At 55.5% G+C, this 20,571-nt stretch overlaps 1 protein-coding gene across 2 annotated transcripts in view; it reads left to right on the top strand.

Moving 5' to 3' along the window:
* ECE1 (endothelin converting enzyme 1) overlaps positions 1-20,571 on the top strand; it is a 110,412-nt gene that overhangs the window by 49,790 nt on the left and 40,051 nt on the right. Inside the window, exons 2-3 of one of the 2 annotated variants that reach the window (XM_056123310.1) lie at positions 8,590-8,676; positions 17,379-17,524. In XM_056123310.1, coding sequence (XP_055979285.1) covers positions 8,590-8,676; positions 17,379-17,524 — 233 coding nt within the window. Of the gene's footprint in view, positions 1-8,547; positions 8,677-17,378; positions 17,525-20,571 lie in introns of those variants that run through there. The other variant, XM_056123309.1, reaches the window with a different exon arrangement.

Here is a 20,571-nt window from a genome sequence, read left to right as displayed (position 1 = left end):
TAAAGACCTCCTGGCCCCCAACCCCAGCCCTCTTTGCCTCCTGCTGTTTGGAGGCCCCCTGGGCCAGAGGGGGTTGATGGGCAGACTTCTGTGCAGCCTGGTTCTGCTGCTCAGCGGCTGTGTGACTTGGGAGAAGTGGATGAACCATCTGGACCTGGACAAAAGAGAGCAGGGCTGGGGGCATGGCTCAGAGAGTTGGAGCACATGCTTGGCTTGTGGGTGCCCCAGGCCCAATCCCCTATATCACGTCGTTCCCTGATCACCTTTGAGTGTGGTCCCAAACAAAACAAAAACACAAGAAGAAAAAGGATACCAGCTCCCCTATCAGAGGGCTCTTGGGAAACTTGAATAGCATCATGCACAAGGATGATGTAGGCAGGGGACTGGCTGTGCTCAGCTCATGAGCAAAGGAGTCCCCGAAGCTCCCTGCCTCACCTGCTTCCTCCTCCCTCTTTCCAGCTCTTTCTCCCCCTCCTGCTTAACACAAATACTAATTACAGCCATTTCCACGAGCTGCTTCCTGGTTGGGCCTAATTACGGGGTAGCACAGTCATCACCATTATAAATATCGCTAAGTGAGGCAGATTAACTTTGTCTTGGGTTTTATGTGATTAGAACAGCAAATTACCCAGGCACACGCGGGATCTCAGCAGCCTGGTTGTCCCGTCCCATACACCTGAGGGCCGCTGCAGGTTTCTGGTCGGTCCTGAACTTGGTGCTCAGAGATGGTTAGTGCGGATAACTCAGCCCCTTGAAGCTGGTGAAACCGGGGACGGTAAGGATGGAGCATGTGGGGACGGGTCACTATCTCGATTTTTTATAATAGCAAAACCATGAACTTTGTGTGGGCAGGGGTATACAGACCCAACTTCCAGTCCCAGCTTTTCTTTTGTTTGGGGGCCACAGCAGACAGTGCTCTTCTGGCTCTGTGCTCAGAAATTAGTTCTGGTGGTGCTCTGGGAGACCATATGGGATGCCAGGAATTGAACCCAGGTTGGCCGCATGCAAGGTAAAGGCTCTTTCCCGCTGTGCTCTCTCTCTCCACCCCATTTCCAGCTTTATTGCTGAGCAGATGTCTGACTTTGGGAACGCTACAGCCACTCTCTGTCTCACAGATGTTTTACACTGTGCAAAGGGGAAGAGGTGAGGAAATTCCTATGTGCCAGTATGTGCCCCGCACCTGACATGGCATAGGGCCTTCTGGGCCCTTTCCTCCCCATCTCCATCACTCTCTGTACGACAGAAAGAGCCGCGGCCCTTTCCACACGCACGTGTTCCCACTGCTGTTTCTCTGCAGGGTGCTGGGCTGAACATGTGGGTCTCCCTTTGTTTTAACACGTCCAGAGTTCTGAGGAAGGAGGAGCTCTTGCCGTCTCCCCCGATGAGAAAACTACAGCATGAAATGCCTTTGTTGAGGCCACCTTGCGGCACTTGGCGGCCACCCATTGTTGGCATAAGCCGCTTGGAGGCTATGCAAGGGGTCTGCGGCGCAGCATGGGGGAAGGGTCCAGTGAATCCACAAAGATACATCTGGGGGAGGATACATCTGAGCTGAGGGGTTAGCCAGAGGAGGGGGGAGAAAAGCCTCAGAGTCCTGGAGGCAGGAAGCACGGTGTATTTAGGGGAATCTGTGGTACGTGTTCGCCTGTGGCTTGTGTGTGAGGGAGGTGTGGTGAGAAACGAGATGGGAGAGGGTCCAGGAAGCCCATCCCAGGGCGATGGGAAGCCAGGCCAAGGCGCACGCTTTCCTGTGCCAATCAGAGAGTGTGTGAGAAGCCTCACGGGATCCTCTCACGGAGGTGAGAAGGGTCTGCTGGGAATCCCCCCGGGATGAGAGATGGGGAGAGCTGCGGTGGGTGGCCGGGAGACTGGGAGTGGAATCAGCCAGGGCCAGCTTCCAGGGGCCGAGGGGGCCTGGATGGAGGGAACCCAGGTGACAGACGGTGGCTGCGGGGTGGGCACCCTGCGAGGTGCTGAAGGGTGTGGCCATCGCTGGGTCTGCGGATGAGTCAGGGTGTGGGGGAGGGGTGCGCCAGGTGTGGGGCTCCGTGTGGGCGCTCAGACAGTGGGTTGGCAGGACGAGGTGAGGCGGGCAGAGCCTCCCCGGGCCCCGAGGCTGGGTGAGTCAACGCCAAGTGAGTGTTTTTCAGCTCCTGGCGTGTGTGGGCGCATCTCCCGCGGCCAACAGATTGGGGAATCCGGCCTGGGACTCTGGTCCCGAGCGGGTTGGTCAGGTCCTGGGCTGGCGGGCCTGCAGCTCCGACCTCCCACATGCACCCAGCCTCTGACCTTCCATTCCCCCTAGACTCCCCTCGGGGTCTCCCCTGCACTCCTACCTCCTGCCCTGCTTCTGCCACTCTATGATGGGCCTCTAGCTCCATCTGAGCCCCGGGGAGAACAGAGAGAGGTCTCTCACCCACAACCCCAGTTCCTACCCCCCCCCCCCCCGCCCGGCACCTTTCGTACCTCTCAAGAGAGGCAGCCAGAAAGCTCCAAAAGAAGTATTAGGGGCTCAATGCCTCCTTTGCAAACCATAGCACCCAAAAGGAGAGAACAAAAGGGAATGCCCTGCCACGGGCGGGGGGGGGGGGGGGTGGGATACTGGGATCAGTGATGGTGGAGAATGGGCACTGGTGGAGGGATGGGTACTCCATCATTGTATAACTGAAACCCAAGCACAAAAATTTGTAAGTCTACCTCGGGGCTGGAGCGATAGCACAGCGGTAGGGCGTTCGCCTTACACGCGGCCAACATGGCCGACCCGAGTTCGATTCCTCCGCCCCTCTCGGAGAGCCCGGCAAGCTACCGAGAGTATTCGATATGCCAGACACAGTAACAACAAAGTCTCCAATGGAGACGTTACTGGGCCCACTCGAGCAAATCGACGATCAACGGGAGGGCCTTTACCTTGGGCTGGAGCGATAGCACAGCGGTAGGGCGTTTGCCTTACAAGCGGCCAACATGGCCGACCCAGGTTCGATTCCTCCGCCCCTCTCGGAGAGCCCGGCAAGCTACCGAGAGTATTCGATATGCCAAACACAGTAACAACAAAGTCTCCAGTGGAGACGTTACTGGGCCCGCTCGAGCAAATCGACGATCAACGGGAGGGCCTTTACCTTTACCTTTACCTCATGGTGTTTCACTAATAAAAATAAAAAGACATTAAAAAAGTAAAAAAGAAAAGAAAAGAAGTATTGGGAGGTTGACACCCCAGGGAGGTGGCTCACGGAAAGAAGTCAGAGCTTTGCGAGGTCAGGAATATCTGGGCTTGAGCCCCCATGCTGCCTGCCATTAACTAGCCTTGTTCCTGTAGCCCTCATCTCTCCATCTGTAAAATGGGGATTCCCAGGGCTTCTTCCATAGGTTTTTTATGAGACCCAGATAATATCAGGGTGACAAAGAACCTCGAGAGCCGATGGTGCTAGGCTGAGTCAAGGTCAGTGACTTCTCTGGAAGGCAGTCATCTTTTTCATTTTAAAAGAAAGTATCTTATTTTAGAACAATTTTGGATTTGTAGAATTCCCAAGAAGATAGCACATAGTTCCTATACAGCTCACACCAGTTTCCTCTATTACCTATCAGCACTGGTCTTTTTTTTGTTTCTCCCCCCGGTTTTCAGGCCATGCCAGTGGCACTCAGGAGCAACTCCCAGCTTGTTGCTTAGGGGTTACACCCTGTAGGGCCCTGGGGACCATATGCAGCACCAGGCATTGAACCCGGCCTCCCACATGCAAAGACTGCACTCAGCGTGCTGAACTATCTCTCAGACCCTTGTAGTAAATTTAAAGAGAAATGACTCACGCGGGAATTTCTCATGTGAAGGGCATTGAGCAATATAAAGGGTGATGTAATCAGAGTAACAGAGGTCACGGGCATCGTCTTTTAGCGGAATGGCCCTATTTTTACTATCTTGCCCATAATTGTCTTAATAAATTTCTTAGATCAAGCAGCCACAATTTTTATTTTACTTTGGGGGAGGGGGGTTGGTGTTTGTTTTTTTTTTTTTTTTGGTTTGAGGGCCACATCCAGCATTGCTCAAAGTCTGCTTCTGACTCGATGCTCAAGTGACCATGCAGAGCAAGGGATCTAATCCAGCGTCCCGCATGCCAGGCAGACGCTCGGTCCTTTGAGCGTCCCTCGGGCACCATCACATTTTATAAGTAATAATTATGATGCAAATAGTAACAGCGAACACTTAAATGACACTTGTCATGTGCCCAGCAGTGTTGTAAGCGCTTTATTACTCATTTAGGTAACAGTTATGCTATGAGGAAAGTACTATTGTCATCATCCCCGTTTTATTGATGAAACAGCTGAGGTCCTGAGGGGCTGAGTCACGGGCCCGAGGTCGCATAGTTGGAAAAGCATGGAGATCTGACCTGAGGTTTGGCTCCAGAGCGCGCTACACGCCCTGAGTGCCGTGTCTGTTAGAACCAGCATTTGGCATCACGTCTGTGAGAGCCACTATTAGATGACGTGGGAAGAAGTCACGGATCCCAGCTACTACTTCCTGAGCTTGGACGCAGCAGCTGAAGGGAGCCTCTCTGGGCCACAAGGGGCTGCACCCCTGAGGAGCGGAGGCTTGGAAAAAGCCCTGACACCACTTCTGAGCAGCAGCCCAGAGTGTCACTCCCAGCCTGCTTGTTCCTGCTTCTGATGTGCTCCCGATTCTGGGAAGAGCCTGGGCCTATGTATGGACCCACTGGGAATGCCATTGACGTGACTAGCACAGTCAGGGTGGACGGGACCCTGCCGGTGCTGGCGTCACCTGCAACGCAGCCGCACTGGCCCCAGCTCCCCGCTCACCCGTGGCCCCAGGGTGGACTTGCCAGGGCTGGGCAGCAGGGGTGGCTCCCGCCCCGCCCTCCTCCCTGACTGCAGGCTTACATGTGCCAGTCAAGGCAGGGACTCCCCACAAAGCAGTGGTTGTTCTTCCCCTTTCCCTGGCGCTCTCCACGCAGGGTGTGGCACCCACAACCACAAATGAGGCAATTAGGGAGCCTAAGTGCTCACCGCCCTGTCAGCTCAGGTTCCCCCAGACTGACGGTGCTGTCCCCCCTGGAGAGCAGCTTGACCTGCCACGCCTGTAGACCAGGTTGGCTTGGCTTCCCCTGGAGGACCCGGGAGGTTTGTCCTGCTTCCTTGTTGGTCTCCAGTCTCCTCGGCAGGGATGTTCAGCCAAGTGTCTGTTAGTAGCTGTTTGGCCTGGATGGGCCGCAGTGATGCCTCAAAGGTACCCGCTGTGGGAGGCTGGCATGTTATCCTTGGCACCACATGGTCCCCTGAGCACTGTCAGGAGCGACTCCCAAGCACAGAGCTGGGAGTAACCCCCCCTAGGACTGCTGGATGTGACTCTAGAACATAAACTAGAAATGAGACCTGCTGAGAGGGGGTTCAGCGGGCTGATGGGAATCTTGCCTAGGAGGCTGGTGCAGAGATTAGGCTGCCAGAGGCCTCAGGGGATGGTTGAGCCCAGCTGGCCGAGCCGGCCCTGGATGGGGTGGGCTCACTGTCACTCCTGGGCTGGAGACAGGCCTCTGGGGAGAACTCCTCACCCTCCCTGTGCCAAAAAATAATCTGCTTTCATCTCTGCAGCTTTTTGCTGGGACAGTCTGTGAGTGGCTGGCTTGGTGGACCGGGGTAGGCTAGCGTAGGCTGGGATAGGCCGGAATAGGCTGGGGTAGGCCAGGGTACTCAAGGGTAGGCCGGGATATTCCCTCACAGGTCGGGATATTCCCGCATAGGCTGGGATATTCCCGCAGAGACCCGGATATTCCCGTGTAGGCCTGGGCAGGCTGGCCTTGGCCCCTCAAGGGGGCTTCCACCTTCCTCGTCCCTCTCACCTTCACACTTGATTTGTTGGCTCTGGGAAACGCCACACCCCCCAGCCTTCAGGGTCTTCTCATGTGGGGACTAGGTGGGAACACAGATCTACCTTGTGCCTGGGGAGGGTGGAGAGGTAAACTTCCCAGGAAAGGGGGGCAGTGTCTGAAATGAGACGGAGGGGAGGGAAGCCGTGGCTCTCCGGCCCTCGGTCTCCATACTCCCCCAGGCCTGTTTCCGGCACTGTCAGAGGGGCCAGGCGCGGGGCTGTCCAGGGTGGCAGACAACGCTGGGTGGAAGAGAACAAAGGCGACTGCCTCTCACCTCCCTGTGTGTGTGCCCCCGGCCTGGGGATGTCTGCTGAGTGAAACTTGGGTTTCAGATGTCTTCCTCTGGGGGCACCCCTTCTTCCTTACCGTAAGCAAGTGGTCCTACTGGTTTCAGAAAAAGCGCAGCAGGTCACCCAGCATGAGGTGATGTGTCTGGGGCTCTGTCTGGCTCAGCGGGTATGAGACTAAGCACCCCAGAATTCACCTTCTCCCCTACCTCAGGACCTGTGCTCCTTATATGCACCCCTTTGGTCCTCGGACGGTGAAGTGCTCTGCTTAGAGGACGGGACTGTGGCCCAGGGTCACTGCTGCTCCCCTCCACTATGCCACCAGGCCATGGAGGGTCTGGGGGCACCTGCAGGATGGGGCAGACTTTGGGCTCTTTGTCCCAGATAGGGGCCCGACCCTGATAACAGATTGTTATTCTGGGGAGGGGCAGACCTAAAACTAAAATCAGAACAAATCACCAACTTAGTAAAAACTGTATAGGGGTGGGGGGAACTGTGCTATACTAGAAAATTTGAGGGGTCACCACCGAAGGCAGTCAGGACATTTAAGGTGACAATTAAGCCGAGATCTGAACCATGAGGAAGAATGTTCCAGATAAAGGAAACAACAGCTACCAAGGTCTTGGGGAACGGGAGAACTTGGTAGGTCAGGGGGAATATGGCTCAGTGGTGGAGCACCTGCCTTGCAGGTCTTAGGCCCTGAGTTCGATCCCCTACATGGAATGGAGAAAGACACAGAAAGAGGAAACTTGGCAGGCCCGAGGAGTGAGGGATAAGATATGGGAGCAGCATTAGATGAGGCTGGGGCGGTTGGTGGCTAGCATAGTGACGGTACCTTCAGGGGTCTTGGGCCTGGAGGGTCAAGTCGGGATTGCTTTGGAAAGGCTCTGAAGGGCTGGCCGAGGGCAGGCCTGCGAAGTCGGAACCATCAGGAGCACTGGCTGTGGCGGTGACTGGGCACTCGCCCCAGGATGCCTGTCCCTGCACACATGTGACTGTGGGAACCCGGAGAATGAGCAGAAGTGTACTTGGGTTCGGCTCTTTGTGTGTGTGTGTGTGGGGGGGGTGGTGTGCTCAGGGCTTACTCCTTGGCTCTGTGCTCAGTGTCAGCTGCATGGAGAGCAAGTGCCTTCCAGCTGCAGGACTGTACTTTGCAGATATGAACAAATGCATACACACACGGCGTTTCTGGGCTCACTAGAGGTGGAGGATCCTGTGAGGAAATTTTGCACTGAGGGTTGGGGTCCTGGGTGGAAGACCCCTTCTAGGGACCAGAGCAATAGTACAGCCGGTGAGACATGTGCCTTGCACACTGCCAACCCGGGGTTATACCCCCGGCATCCCATATGGTGGCCTGAACCAGGAGTGATTCCTGAGTGCAGAGCCAGGAGTAACCCCTGAGCATCTCTGAAACTGCCCCGCCCCCTAAAGAAGCACCCCTCCAGCTGACAGCCCCCACCCTGGGTGACAGCCCACCCTCTCATGGCCCAGCGTCCAGGGGGCTGGGTAGGGAATGGGTGCTTGAGGGGCTGAGAGTGCACTAGGCCTCGGGTTTGGTTAGCCCCAAGCTTATGCTGTTGCCTTTAAGCATGGAGATACGCTGGGATCTCCTCTGACACCCAACTGCATACCCACCGCGCTTTCCATTCTAGGTGAGGAGGTGCTCAGGAATTTTCTGAAACTCATTCTTGAACTTTGGCTAATGCCCCTGGGCTCCAGGGAAATGAGCAGGGAGACCCCCCCCCCCCCCACACACACACACACCTCCATGCAACTCAGGGCCAACTAAGGGCACCGTAATACAACACAAGTCTCTTTGCATCTGCTTCCAGGGACCCCCTTACTGGAGGGGACTTGAGTTCTTAGGCTGAGTGCCCGCATCCTGGGCTCTTCCTGCCTTCTTGGGGTTGGTCTTGGGGAGCAGGGGGTGGGGTGGGGCTTCCCAGTGACGTGGGATGGGAGGGGTGCTCTGGGTTCCTGGGACCTTAGGGTCGCCCCTTGGGGCGCAGGAGTCTCCGCTCCGGCGCCCGCCTGCGCCCCCCACCCTACCCCTTATCCCCGAGCCCAGCGGGGCCCGCGTCTCACTGTCTCACTTGCGTTGGCAGCGGGGTCCCTGACGTCGTCGCAGGGCGCAGCGTGGGGAGCGGGTGGCCCCCGCACCCTTGGGCCGCCTGGCCGGGGGCGCTGGGGGTGAGGCGCGGCGTTGCATAAGCGCCGAGGGGGCGGGGAGGGGGCCGGAGGGAGGCGGGACCCCGTCCCCCAGCCTCCGCGGGCGCGTGGGCCAGGCGCGGTGTCCCGGCCGGCCGGCGGGGCGGGGCGCGGTGGCGGCGGCGGCGGCGGCGGCGCCGGGGCCGCTTCCCCATTCTCCCCATTCGGGCGCCGGAGCCATGGAGGCGCTGAGAGAGTCTGTGTTGCACTTGGCTTTGCAGATGTCGACCTACAAGCGCGCCACGCTGGACGAGGAGGACCTGGTGGACTCGCTCTCCGAGGGGGACGGCTACCCGAACGGCCTGCAGGTAAAGCGCCGGCCCGGCTGGGGCGCGCCCCCGGCCCGCCCCGGAGGGGCCCAGCCCGCTGAGCATGCGCGCGCCCCCTCCCCCGCACCCCCAGCCGTCCGCCCCCGAGGGAGGGAGAGGGCCAAGGCGAGGGCGTTCCGCCCCTGCTGGGGCTGGGGACAGCCTTGACGCGCTGAGCTCCCCCCAGTGGCCTCCCCTAAGCCCATCCCCAAAGCCTTCCGACCACCTGTTGATGGGGCCACAGCCCAGGGCACGTGGGCGCGCCGAATCAGAGGCCAGATCCCCGCATCTCCCAGCGCATTACCCGCCGAGCCTAAAAGCCGCCTCGTTTTTTTTTTTCCCTGGGGAAGATCCTGTGTGCCTGACACCCCCCCACACACAACCCCCCACGCAGTCCCTCCCAGGCAAACCCAGTAGGCTGGTCACCCTATCTGGTAGGTGTTACCTGGTTCTTCCTCTTTCTCCCATACCTGAATTTCCTGGGGCCAGCGCTCACAACCCATCCTCCACCTCTCTCTCTCCTGCCTTGCCCCTTTTCAGCGTTTCTCATCTCCCAGCTCTGCCATGGTGCTCACTTCGCCTGTCTCGAAGCAGAACCGGTGCCTCCCTGCTTCTGTTCTTCTTGCCTTAGTTATAGCCCTGGTTAAGTTTGGTCCCCCTTCCAGGTTGGCAGTCAGGAGCAAACTGGAAATGTGAGGGACCCATGCATGTGGCTGTGGTCTGGGCACCTCCATCCAGAAGGACTTCAGTTAGGTTGACCAAAAGAAGCACTGGGGAGAGTCTTGGGACCACCCAGTGCATCAAGACCAAACCCTATCTAACACAGAAGGCAAACTTAAGGAAGATGGAAACCCTGGCTACCAGGCCCAGCCCACCTGAAGTGCCCTCTTCAAGAGGGAATACTTGTACTCAGAAAGGGAGACATCCTTGATGGGGTCCCCCCCCAAGACCGAGCTCATGATTCCTAATGTTCTGCCCCATTGGTTTGACTTCATTTCCCATATCAGCCCGACCAATGTTCAGGATCATAAACATATAGTATGATCCGAAACATATAGTGCGGGTTTACAGATGAGGAAACTGAGGCTCCGAAAGGGAAACCATTTGCCTTGGGTCATAGGGAATGCTAGGAGTAAGAAGCCAACCCTAGTCTGTCCAGGGCCATTTTCCTGCCTGGAGACCCTTCTGAAGATGCTAAATCCAGCAGGAAATTAGATTCCTGTGGCAGGCACTCCCCTCCCCTCCCTTTACAAATCAAAACAATCTAATCAGCACTCTTTTTCAGTCTCGTCTTTCACGGGGAGGTTCTAAATATATCAGCACAAAAGCAGTTCAGAATTTACAACAAAATAATATGCTGGGTGGTGGTTTTCATCACCCCAGCAGCCTGTTCCTGCTCCCTGAGTGTGTGAGCCCTCCTCATCCCCCAGACCATGGCTGCCTGTGAAACTAGGGTTTAGGTTTGAGTTAGACTCCACTCCTGCCCTTTGGGTGGGCTGCTTCATCTCTTTATTTTTTTTTATTTAATTTTTGGGTTTTTGAGCCATCCCCGTGTTGCTCAGGGGTTACTCCTGGCTCTGCACTCAGGAATCACTCCCAGTGGTGCTTGGTGGGGGGCTCTATGGGATGCTAGGGATTGGACCTGGGTCAGCTGTGTGCAAAGCAAGTGCCCTACCCACTGTACCATCACTTCGGGCCGCATGCTTCATCTCTGTAAACCACATTCTCGGCTCTGCAAAATGGGGATGAGAGAAAGTGAATGTGCTGCCTAGCGCAGGGCCTGCTGGGACCGTTGTTTTCATAACCTATGAGGTAAGGGCCCCCATGGCCATGTTCCGGATGATGCAGTGGTGAGAGACATTCCTGTGGTCACCTCTCCTGTGGGTTGGGGCGAGAGGCTGGCACCCCTGCACTAAACCGTCAAACTGGATCTATTGTCCACTTTTTCCTGCAGGATTAAAAACTAGAGGTTGCCCTCAGGATGTGGGCATTCTGTGAGTATCCAGACTAGCGTGCCTCGAACACACATAACTTCTTCCACAGAGAATTGACTTTGCCAGTGCTTGTTCTTGTAAGAGTCAAGAACTTACATACCCCATGGGCTATGGAGTAGAATTTTCTATTTTTGTTTTTAATAACTGAGGCTTTTTTTTTTCAATACAAGACTTGACGTTTTTGTTGTCATTAAAGGAATCAAGGGAGGCAGAGAGATAATACAAAGGTGAAGGCACTTGCCTGATCTGTGGCATGACTGTGACTCTGGTTTAAATTTGGTCTCCACATATGGGCCCCCACAACACTGCCAAGTGGCTTTTCAGCACAGAGACAGATACGGTCCTTGAGTACTAATGGGTATGCCCCACTCCCCCCAAATCAAGTTTAAAGAAAATAGTGGCCAGGGAAATTCTTCAAGAGACTAGAGCACGTACTATGCCTGTGAAAGCCTTGGGTCAATTCTCAGAATGATCCTCTAAATGGTGCCTCCAAGCACAGCGCCACTGAGAATAGCGTCTGAACTTTATTTTTTTGAGGGAGGGCAAGCACATCCTGGCAGGCTCGGGAACCACATGGGATGCCAAGAATCGAACCTGAGTCAGCTGCATACAGGGTAGTCGCCCTCCCTGCTCTACTTATCTCTTCAGCCCCTGAATGATTGCAAAAGGGGATGTAGGGGAAAGGCAGAGGTAACCACTTATAATTTTTCACCTTTGTTTGTGTACATTTTTGAGCCACAGTTGAACTGGCTGTAAGTACACCAAGTTGTCTCCTGTTTTTATTTATTTATTTTTATTTAATGGCACTACATAAGCATTGCCTCTCTTGTCAGAAACTTCCCAAACATGCCACCAATTAAAAATTTCAACTTATAGTCTGAGAACATAATGTTTTCCTAGGGGAGCAGAGCAATAGTACAGCAGGTAGGACGTTTGCATTATATGTAGCCGACCCAGGTTTAATCCCCAGCATCCCAAATGGTCCCCCAGGCTCTACTGGGAGTGATCCTGAGCACAATGCCAGGAATAGCCCCCATTACCCCCCCCCAAAAAAAAGTTTTCTCAATCTACTGTAGTCACACCAGAGGCCTTGTAGCTTGAGCACAACTTGGGAAGAAATTATAAAGCCACTATTAAGAATGAACAGTGTCAGCGTTCCTTTTTTTTTTTTTGCTTTTTGGGTCACACCTGGAGATGCACAGGGGTTACTCCTGGCTCTGAACTCAGGAGTTACTCCTGGCGGTGCTCAGGGGACCATATGGGATGCTGGAAATCGAACCTGGGTCAGCCGCGTGCAAGGCAAACGCCCTACCCGCTGTGCTGTCTCTCCAGCCCCACGTTCCTTTTTCTTAAACACTGATTTTTAGAAGCACCTAGTTGAATTTCAAAAGTTTTGGTTAAAAGGGCCGGAATGATAGTACAGCCGGTAGGGCATTTGCCTTTGCACATGGCTGACCTGGGTTCAATACCTGGCATCCTATATGGTCCCCAAAGCACCGCCTGGAGTAATTATGAGTGCAGAGTATTCCTGAGCATCACTGGTTGTGACCCCAAATGAAAGAAAAAGGTTTGGTTAATAAGGGTAGCCAACTGCACCCCAGTTTAGTTTGTAAGTGTGACTTTGCTATTTCCATCTAATCCGTCTGAAATAGAGCTCATTATTTCGCGGGTCTGGCATTAACACAGGTCAGGCAGCTTGTCTAAGCAGAGTGGAGGTTTTGCGAAAGGAATGCCACTATATTTAAGGACCATCTCTGGGCCATCTCGCCTGGTGAGTTCCCATAAGAATTTCCATGACAACCCAAGTCACTTTCCCTGCACTCTGGAAACCCTTTATTTGTTTCACTTAAATCTTCACAATAGCTCTGAGATGTGGATTAATTAACAGGAACCCCAATTTTTAAAGAAAGAACGGTGTTGGGTTGAAGAGAGAGTTCAGCAGAAAGAGCACTTGCCTTGCACAAGACCAACCTGGGTTCAGTTCCCTGCACTACATATGGTCCCGCAAGCATTGCCTGGATACATGAATGCAGAGCCAGGAGTAAGCTCTGAGCCCCACGGGGTCTGGCCACAAAACAAACAGAAAACAGAGAACCTGAGACCCAGAGGCTGACTGGCAGACAGAGAGCCTCACGGGTCTCAGTGAAATCAAAGATGACTTTGATTTCGCTGAGTCTTTCGACCGCCCAGGTTGGCCCCTTTGCCCCTGTGCCTTCAGGTGCTGGGTGTTCCTTCCGGAAACAGAGAGATCTGGAAAGTGCTTGTTCTAAATACTTGCCTTTGATTTCTGTTGAGATCCGTGGACTGGAGAGATTGCTCAAGGGCTTTGTATTTGGGATCCTTGGGTTTGGTTCCTGGCACCTTATGGTTCCCTCCCACCCCAGCACTGCCAGATATGATGTCCTCCCTCAAAAAAAAAAAACCCAAAAAACAACAACTAAAAATCGGAGGCATCCCCCTCTCCCACACAGGTATTGTTTCTTTCCGGTCCATGCACACAACACTGGTATTACTTTAAGTCATTTTCAGTCGGTGAAGAAGAGAGGGTGTGTGTGTGTGTGTGTGTGTGTTGTGTGTTGTGTGTGTGTGTGTGTGTGTGTGTGTGTGTGTGTTGGGATGGCTGGTGTGCTGGCCGGCGTGCTTTCTGGTCCCAGTAGCTGCCACCAGAAGTCTGTTATGGAAACTTGACTAGCAGAGACACTTCCCCAACTTCACGGCCTCACGGCACTGGGGGGCCATGCTGAGCTGAGCTGTCATGGTCCATCTGCTCTGAAAAACAGTCACCCTGCCCACCCGCGTGGGGTGGCTGGCTCTCGAGCTGCAGGGGGCGGGCTCCCCGCCACAGCTCAGCCAGGCTGGCTCCTTTCTTGATGCCCCTCACTCCGTAGATGGTGGGGGACATGGTGGTGGTTCAGGAAAAGCCTCTGCCTTGCTGCTTCCTCTAAAGATCCCCCCACCCACCCCCCTTCTGCTGCTGGCTTGTCTTCCTGGGCCCCGGGCGCTGTGTGCTCCCCTGCAGAACTCGTTCCTGTTCTGGTCGATGAGCTCAGCACTCACTTCTGTAACCGAATATTTATCCCTCCTCCGGGCTTTGTTCCCTATGCTGTGGGAACCCTGGGAACCTCTGGGCCGGCTGCTCCTTGGGTCTCTCCCTCCCTCCTTCTGTGCCTCCAGCTCTGACTCTGTCTCTCCTGTCCCGCCGACTTTCTGGGACATCCTTTTCTTGCCGTCTCATCCTCTCTCTGCCTCGCCTGGGATAGCACACCTTCCCGGGGACCAGGTGTTAACCGTGGCTGCTCCCTACCGACTCCGGAGATGTCATGCTGCTCACTGGCAGCAGGTGCTTCCGGTTACCTCTCCCGAGAGGGACTGGGCGGCCCCGCTGCTGACCATCCCGCCCTCCGAGTCCCTGCAGCCTGGTCTCTGGTGACCAGCATGCCCTCATTCCCACTAGAAATGGGAGAAGCCCTCTCCTCCTCCTCCCCCCTCCATGAGCCTCAGAAGGAGACCGGGCGGGACAAGGGGCTCAGAGAGGAGAAGGGACTCCAAGCCCTAACCCAGATCCGGGCACCAGAACTGGACAGTCCCCGCCAGGGCCTCCGAGGTGACGGACGTCTCCTGCTCCAGGGGGGAATTCCTCAGCAACCCGTCTGTCCTCTGGGACCAGGCTTGTCCGGAAACCAAGAGACCCCCAGCCAGGCAGTGCCAGTCGGGAGCAGAACATGACAAAGGTTACAAAGCCAATTTTCCAGTTTTGTTTGCTGTTTCTGCCTTGACCTCTGGCTTCTAACCTAGTCCTGACCTGATTCTAATGCCCTCTGGCAGCAAGGGCACTCTGTTTGCCCAGCACCAGTGGCGCTCAGTGTAGCTTTCCACTCTAAGGCCAGCGTGGCCTCCTGGGGCTGTAACCACGGGTCCTGCAGAGGAAGGTTTCCTCCCTGTTCTCCCCTCTCTCTCTCCGCCCTGCCACTCTTCCTCTGCCTCTCCCGGAGCCAGTACTGGTACCCCCTCTCCAGGACATTGTGGCCATAGACTAACCCCAGTTAGCAGCAGCACAGAAGCTCCAGGATGCCAGCCCCACATGGCAAGTACTCGAGCCTCGGATGCCATCTCTACTCCTTTCCCTTCCCTCCCTGTTTCTTTCATCATCTTCCTGCTTTTCTTCCCTTTTCCCCCAAATCACTATGCTCCTCAATTTCCTGAGTCGGCACTGGGCAGAGGGGTGCCCAGCCCCCCCCCCCATTAGAGCTGAGCTGTAATAACGGAGGCACTGAGAGGCCCAGAGCAGGAGGCAGAGGGTGAGGCCGGGGCAGAAGAGCAGGGAGGCTGAGTGCACACCAGGGACCCTGCCCAGGCAGCTGGTGCTCTGCAGCCCTCAGGAGCCAAGAAGGGCAGATAGACCTGTCACGGGAAGGGGTGCCCTGAAACCTTCAAGGGCTGTGGCCATGCCAGCATCTATGGTACCAGGCTGCCTTCTGCCTTCCCTGCCCTGATGTCAGTCAGGCCAGCAGCTGTCAGGATCTGTTTCTCACATTGGGGGACTGAGGGGGGTGGAGCTACCAAAGAGGTGGGGAAAGGGGAGACCTGTGATCTTAGTTTTGTGATGCCAGGGGTCAAACCCTGGGCCTCAGAGAGGGAAGCGCACGCTGCTCTCCTGAGACATATCCCTGGCCCTTGTTTCTTGAATCTCTGCTGATTTTTGGTTTTTGATTTGGGGCCCCACCCGGCGGTGTGCAGGACTTACTCCTGGCTCTGTGCTCAGGGGACCCTCCTGGTAGGCTCAGGGTGCCAGAAATTGAGCCTGGGCCAGCCAAATCAAGGCAAGATCCACACTGCTTCTCAACCCATTATCTCCCTTTTTTTTAAAAAAAAAAAATTTTTGTTTTGTTTTGGGGATACAGCAGTATTCAGGACTTCTGTGTCTGCCCTCAGGGATCACTTCTGGCAGGGTTTAGGGAACCATATGGGGAGCTTGGAATGGAATTTTGGGGTTCTAGGATATGCAGCGGATTGACTGCATGCAAGGCAGGCCTCTTAATTTCCGTACTATCGCTCTGGTTTTTGCTTTGGGAAGATTTCGGACAGGATTTCAGCAGACAGCAAACCCCTCGCCCCCGCCCCCACCACCACTAACACTACTACCCAAATCTGACACCGTTGCCCTGGTGTCCAGCCTCCTCAACCTCTGAGGAAATGTCACCCAGCCCAAGTTCCTTCTCTCAGTTTTAGAACCTGCTTTGATTTCCCCCTTTCTCTGGTACAGACATTTCTATCACTTCCTGTCCAGAAAGTGCCCACGGGTGAGCATGAGGACACTCAGTGCTCGCCCTGCAGCTCTTCAAGGTCATGAGATGCCCCTAGAGCAGTGGCCTGGCTCCCAGCAGGACAACCGTGGGGCGCCCTCTCCTCCCTGGGAACCCCTACACACTACCAGTCTGGCCACCTCCTTGCCTGGCCGCCTTTAAACCTTATTCTTTCACCTTGGCCAGTGGTCCCATGCAGACGTGGGACTCCCATCCTGCAGAAGCATCCTGAGTCCTTTCCCCTGACTGATAGATAGTGCCCTACAGTCTCTGCCCCTTTTCACTCTCACCTCTTCCTTCCCCCATTCACCTGGCCCTCACCTATTTATTTTTCCAAGACCTCATCTGGGTCTCCCCACCTCCAGGAAGCCTACCCTGACCACCAACTGTGCTCTCTTCCCTCTCTGCTTCCCCGCTGGGCCGTGCAGCAGTAAAGAGCCAGAGTCTTGCCCTCATTTTTCCCTGCATTCCTCCTGGGTTGATACCGAGGTTGATTGTCCCCGACTAAAAAGTTACCAAACTACACCCAGCCAGAAGGAGACGCTCTGTGCCGTGGCCCAGGGTTTTGCAGGAAGCACCTCTTGGGGCAGAACTGGTGCGTCCCTCAAGGGCCTGAGGTGTGAGGGCTGAAGGCTGGTACGGCCCTCCTCTGACCTGTGCCCCCCCCCCTTCCTTTCATTGTGCCTCCTTTCCTGTTTAGCTAGACTGCGAGGCTGCAGACCGTTTCCCTCCCTTTGAGGACCTGCCTGTGTGAAGCTATTTCTCCTGGGCATCTCCCAGGTCTCAAAGCCCCACTTGTGGGCTCCGGAATTGACACCCTCAGGCCCAGAGCCCGGCACCGCCCACTGAGCAGCGTGAGACAGCAGCCAGGGTCTCCTCAGTGCACTTCAGTTCCCTCCTGCCGGGAACTGCTCCTGGGTCAGGATGAATCCCTCCTCTCGTGTGGAACCGTAAGGGTTCCCCAAGCTGTGGCGTGACTCCGTGGCTGCGTCATCCGGCCCCGTGGACTCCAGGGCTCTGGGGAGTGCCCAGCTGGCCGCTCAGCGGAGGCCTGCAAGTCCAAACATCCTGTTCTTTTTGTGAGCTCCTTGCTGGAGAAGCAGGGAAAAGCAGGCTTTTTTATTTTTTATTTTTAAATTTTTTTCCCCTTCCACCCGGATCGGGTGACACAAAAAAACACAAGTTCTGGCTGGATTGAGAGCCACTCAACGCTGATGTTTCGGAGCGAATTCAAGCTGCAGAGCCGGGCGGTGGTTCCTTTCCTGGATTAGGACTGAGCCTGTGGGAACCGGACCACCCCCTGATGGCGCCTCGGGGCCTGGGTCTGCCCCCGAGCCCCTTCCTCTTGGGGAAGGGGAGCTCTCGGCTCACACCCTCCCCACCCCTCCTGCCTCCTTCCCTGCAGGTGAACTTCCGCAGCTCCCGGACGGGCCAGCGATGTTGGGCCACACGGACCCCGGTGGAGAAGCGGCTGGTGGTGCTGGTGGCCTTTCTGGCAGTAGGACTGCTCATCAGCCTGGCAGCGCTGGGCGTCCAGTACCGGACAAGTAGGTACCTCTGCGTTGCCTCTCGGGCTTAGGAACCCACCCACACCTCAGCTGCCTGCCTGTGCTAGGGCCTGCCCTGCCGCCCCAAGCTGCCTCCAAGGCCCACAAGAGCATCAGGGATGGGAGGGTTCGAGTGTGAGAAAGGGGCAAGCCTTGGGAGGTGGGTGTGGCAGGTGACATGAATAAGGTAAGTCCAAGCCCTAGCCTAGCCACACGTCCCCCGATCCCCCGTGTGACCTTGGAGAAGTCACTTCGCTTCCCAAAGCCTCTCTCTCCTCCTCCTGGAAAGGGAGAAAAACCATGCCATTTTGGGGAACGACTCCAAGGATTAAGACGAGTGTCACAGAGCTGGTGCCCAGTGATTTTTTTGACCTCAGTTATGGGCTCAGTTAGGATGGGGGCCGGTCACACACGGCCAGCACTGTCCGCCACCCTTTGAGGCAACAAGGCAGCCGTCAGAGCTTCTGTTTACTGAGTCGTTTCCATGAGCCAACTGTGCCTCCCCTCCCTTGCAGATGGGGCCTCATCTCCGAGGCGGGGGTGACGTTGGCTGCTTTCTGTCTGAGGAAACCGAATCCCTGGGACAGGGGGCCTTGCCCTGTGTGGGAGGGAGAAAAAAGTCTGGAATCCACCCATTTGTAACTTGGTGGACCCCAGAGCCCAGGCTCCCCCTCCCTTTGCATCACGGTGCGCCCCAGTGTGTGCCGGACACCCATAAAGACCGACTGTCCCAGTGGACCTCTGTCATCGCATTCCTGTGTCTGACCCCACAGAGCTATAGGATCAACCACCCGCACCCCAACACTCCCGCCCCCACCCTGCCCCCTATCCCCCAGTCCTGAATGTGTGGCTCCTTCTTGCCTTAGAAGGCTGCAAGGCATTCTTGGAGCCAGGAAGGGCGGGTCCGGGTTCAGAATGAGCATGGCCAGCCCCCCCCCGCCCACCCCCCGTGCCAGCCTCTCTCTGTCTCATCCTGCTTTCCGAGAGCGGGATCTCACCCTTGGAGCAGCCTGGGGGGCTCTCCCACTGACCTCCTCACCCGCTCCTCTCTGGTGAACCAGGAAATACCCGCTTGGCTTCTCCGAGAACTCCCTGTGGAAGCTTCTGGCCTGTGTGCGTGTGGGGGAGGCCAGGCTGGGTGGGGAGGGCGATGGAGGGTTGGGAGTGGGGGTGGTGGACGGAGAGAGAGCAGGACTTCAGGGGACTCCTCTTCGACCCCTCCTGTCTTCACCCTTGTGGCACCCCCTCTGTCAGTCTTCATGCCACAAGCGTTGCAGGAGTGTCGACGCTATGCATGGGCACCCAGATGGTGCTTAAGAAATAATTGCTTGATTATTTCATTGCCTGTTTAACGGTTTGTAGATGTTTTACCAAATATGCCAGGCGTAGCAAGTGCCTCCCAAGTTTTTGCTTAATAAAGTAATCATTGCCAAGCCCTTCACCCTATGTGCTTAGCTAACCCCTGCATGCCTTCGGTGTGCCTGTGACTTGCAGGGTGGATGAGCAGATGACTAGAGTGCACACAATGACTTGGCGGAAGACTATGCTGGGAACAGTTTTTACCTCCCGGTCACCCTGTCCTGCAGCTACTGTCTTATCCTAAATCAGTGTTCTTTGGGAGTGCCCCCTGTTCTGGGCCCTGTGTCTGGAGAGCTGCTAAGCTCCCTGTGGCCAGCTCTGCCCAGATACAGGGATCCCCACGGCTGGGCTCCTGGCCGATGGGCCCCAAGCGCTCCACCTGTCATTCCAAGTGGGGCCCGCAGGAAGGATGACCCCTCAGGCTTTCCCTTGGTAGAGCTGGGCTGGGCAGCAGGTAACCTCTGAGCAGGTAACCATGAGTCTTGCTGGCCGACTTGGTTTAGGAATGTGGTGACCGCTGCAGATATTGACAGTGGCCTCATTTCCTAGCCCCAGGGGCTGGCATCAGCCCCAGGGGAGCAAACATGAGGTCATAAGCAAGTCTGATGAGTTTAAAAGGCTCACCTCCAAGTTATGTCTGGACACTTAAACACATATTTGTCCACCTTCTTGCTACACCCTCCTTTCCAGAAACTTGCCAGCGCTTTCCAAACAGTGGCAGTAAACCAAACAATACAGTCTGCTGAGAAATACAGCAGTGAAACTAGGCAAGTGTCCAGACTAGGGGTCTTACCTAGATCTGGGCCTCCAGGTGCTGCCTTCTCCATTGGTCACACAAAGGGAAGCAGCAGAGTGTTTGCCTCTCCCGGTGGTGCCCAGGTCGAGTCAGCGTTCTTTGATGTATTCATTCATAAATTCATTCATTTATATATTCATTCATTCAACAAATGTGTTGAATACCTGCTAGGTGCCAGATACAGTGCTGGGCAAAGAAATAAAAAAATTCCCAGCTCTCAGGCTCCCAGTCTGTGGAGGAGTAGACAGAGAGACAGCCTGGCAGCCAAGGGCCTAAACAGGCACGAGAGTCTGGGAAGGCTTCTCTGCAGAGATGGGGCCCGAGCCAAGTTAGGGAAGTATTGACTTTAGCATTAGAAGCAGGTGTCTAGAAAGTTATAGATCAATCAGAGATAGCTTAAGCACTGGCCAGGCCAAGAATAGTTGGTAACATTCCTAAAATTAAAGAGGTACTTAACAGGGCCAGAGGGAGAGAGAGTACAGCCTTGCATGTGGCCTTCCTTTCCGTGCGTGTGGTCAGCCTGGGTTCAATTCCTGGTCCCCCATAAACCCGGAGCACCACCAGAAGTAATTCCTGAATACAGAGCCAGGAGAAAACACTGAGCATTACCAGGCGTGGCCTGAGTCACCGAGTCACTGACCTCCCGTTGTTCATCGATTTGCTCGAGCGGGCCCAGTAACGTCTCCATTGGAGACTTTGTTGTTACTGTGTTTGGCATATCGAATACATCACGGGTAGCTTGCCAGTCTCTGCCGTGCAGGCGAGATACTCCCAGTAGCTTGCCGGGCTCTCTGAGAAGGGAGGAGGAATCGAACTCGGGTCGGCCATGTTGGCTGCGTGCAAGGCAAATGCCCTACTGCTGTGCTGTCCAAAAACAATAAATAGATGCTTAAATA

This window comes from Sorex fumeus, unplaced genomic scaffold, assembly GCF_029834395.1.
Source record: "Sorex fumeus unplaced genomic scaffold, SorFum_2.1 ptg000047l, whole genome shotgun sequence".
Lineage (NCBI taxonomy): Eukaryota > Metazoa > Chordata > Mammalia > Eulipotyphla > Soricidae > Sorex > Sorex fumeus.
Note: the sequence above shows the minus strand (reverse complement) of the source record. Positions and strands in the feature narration are given on the sequence as shown.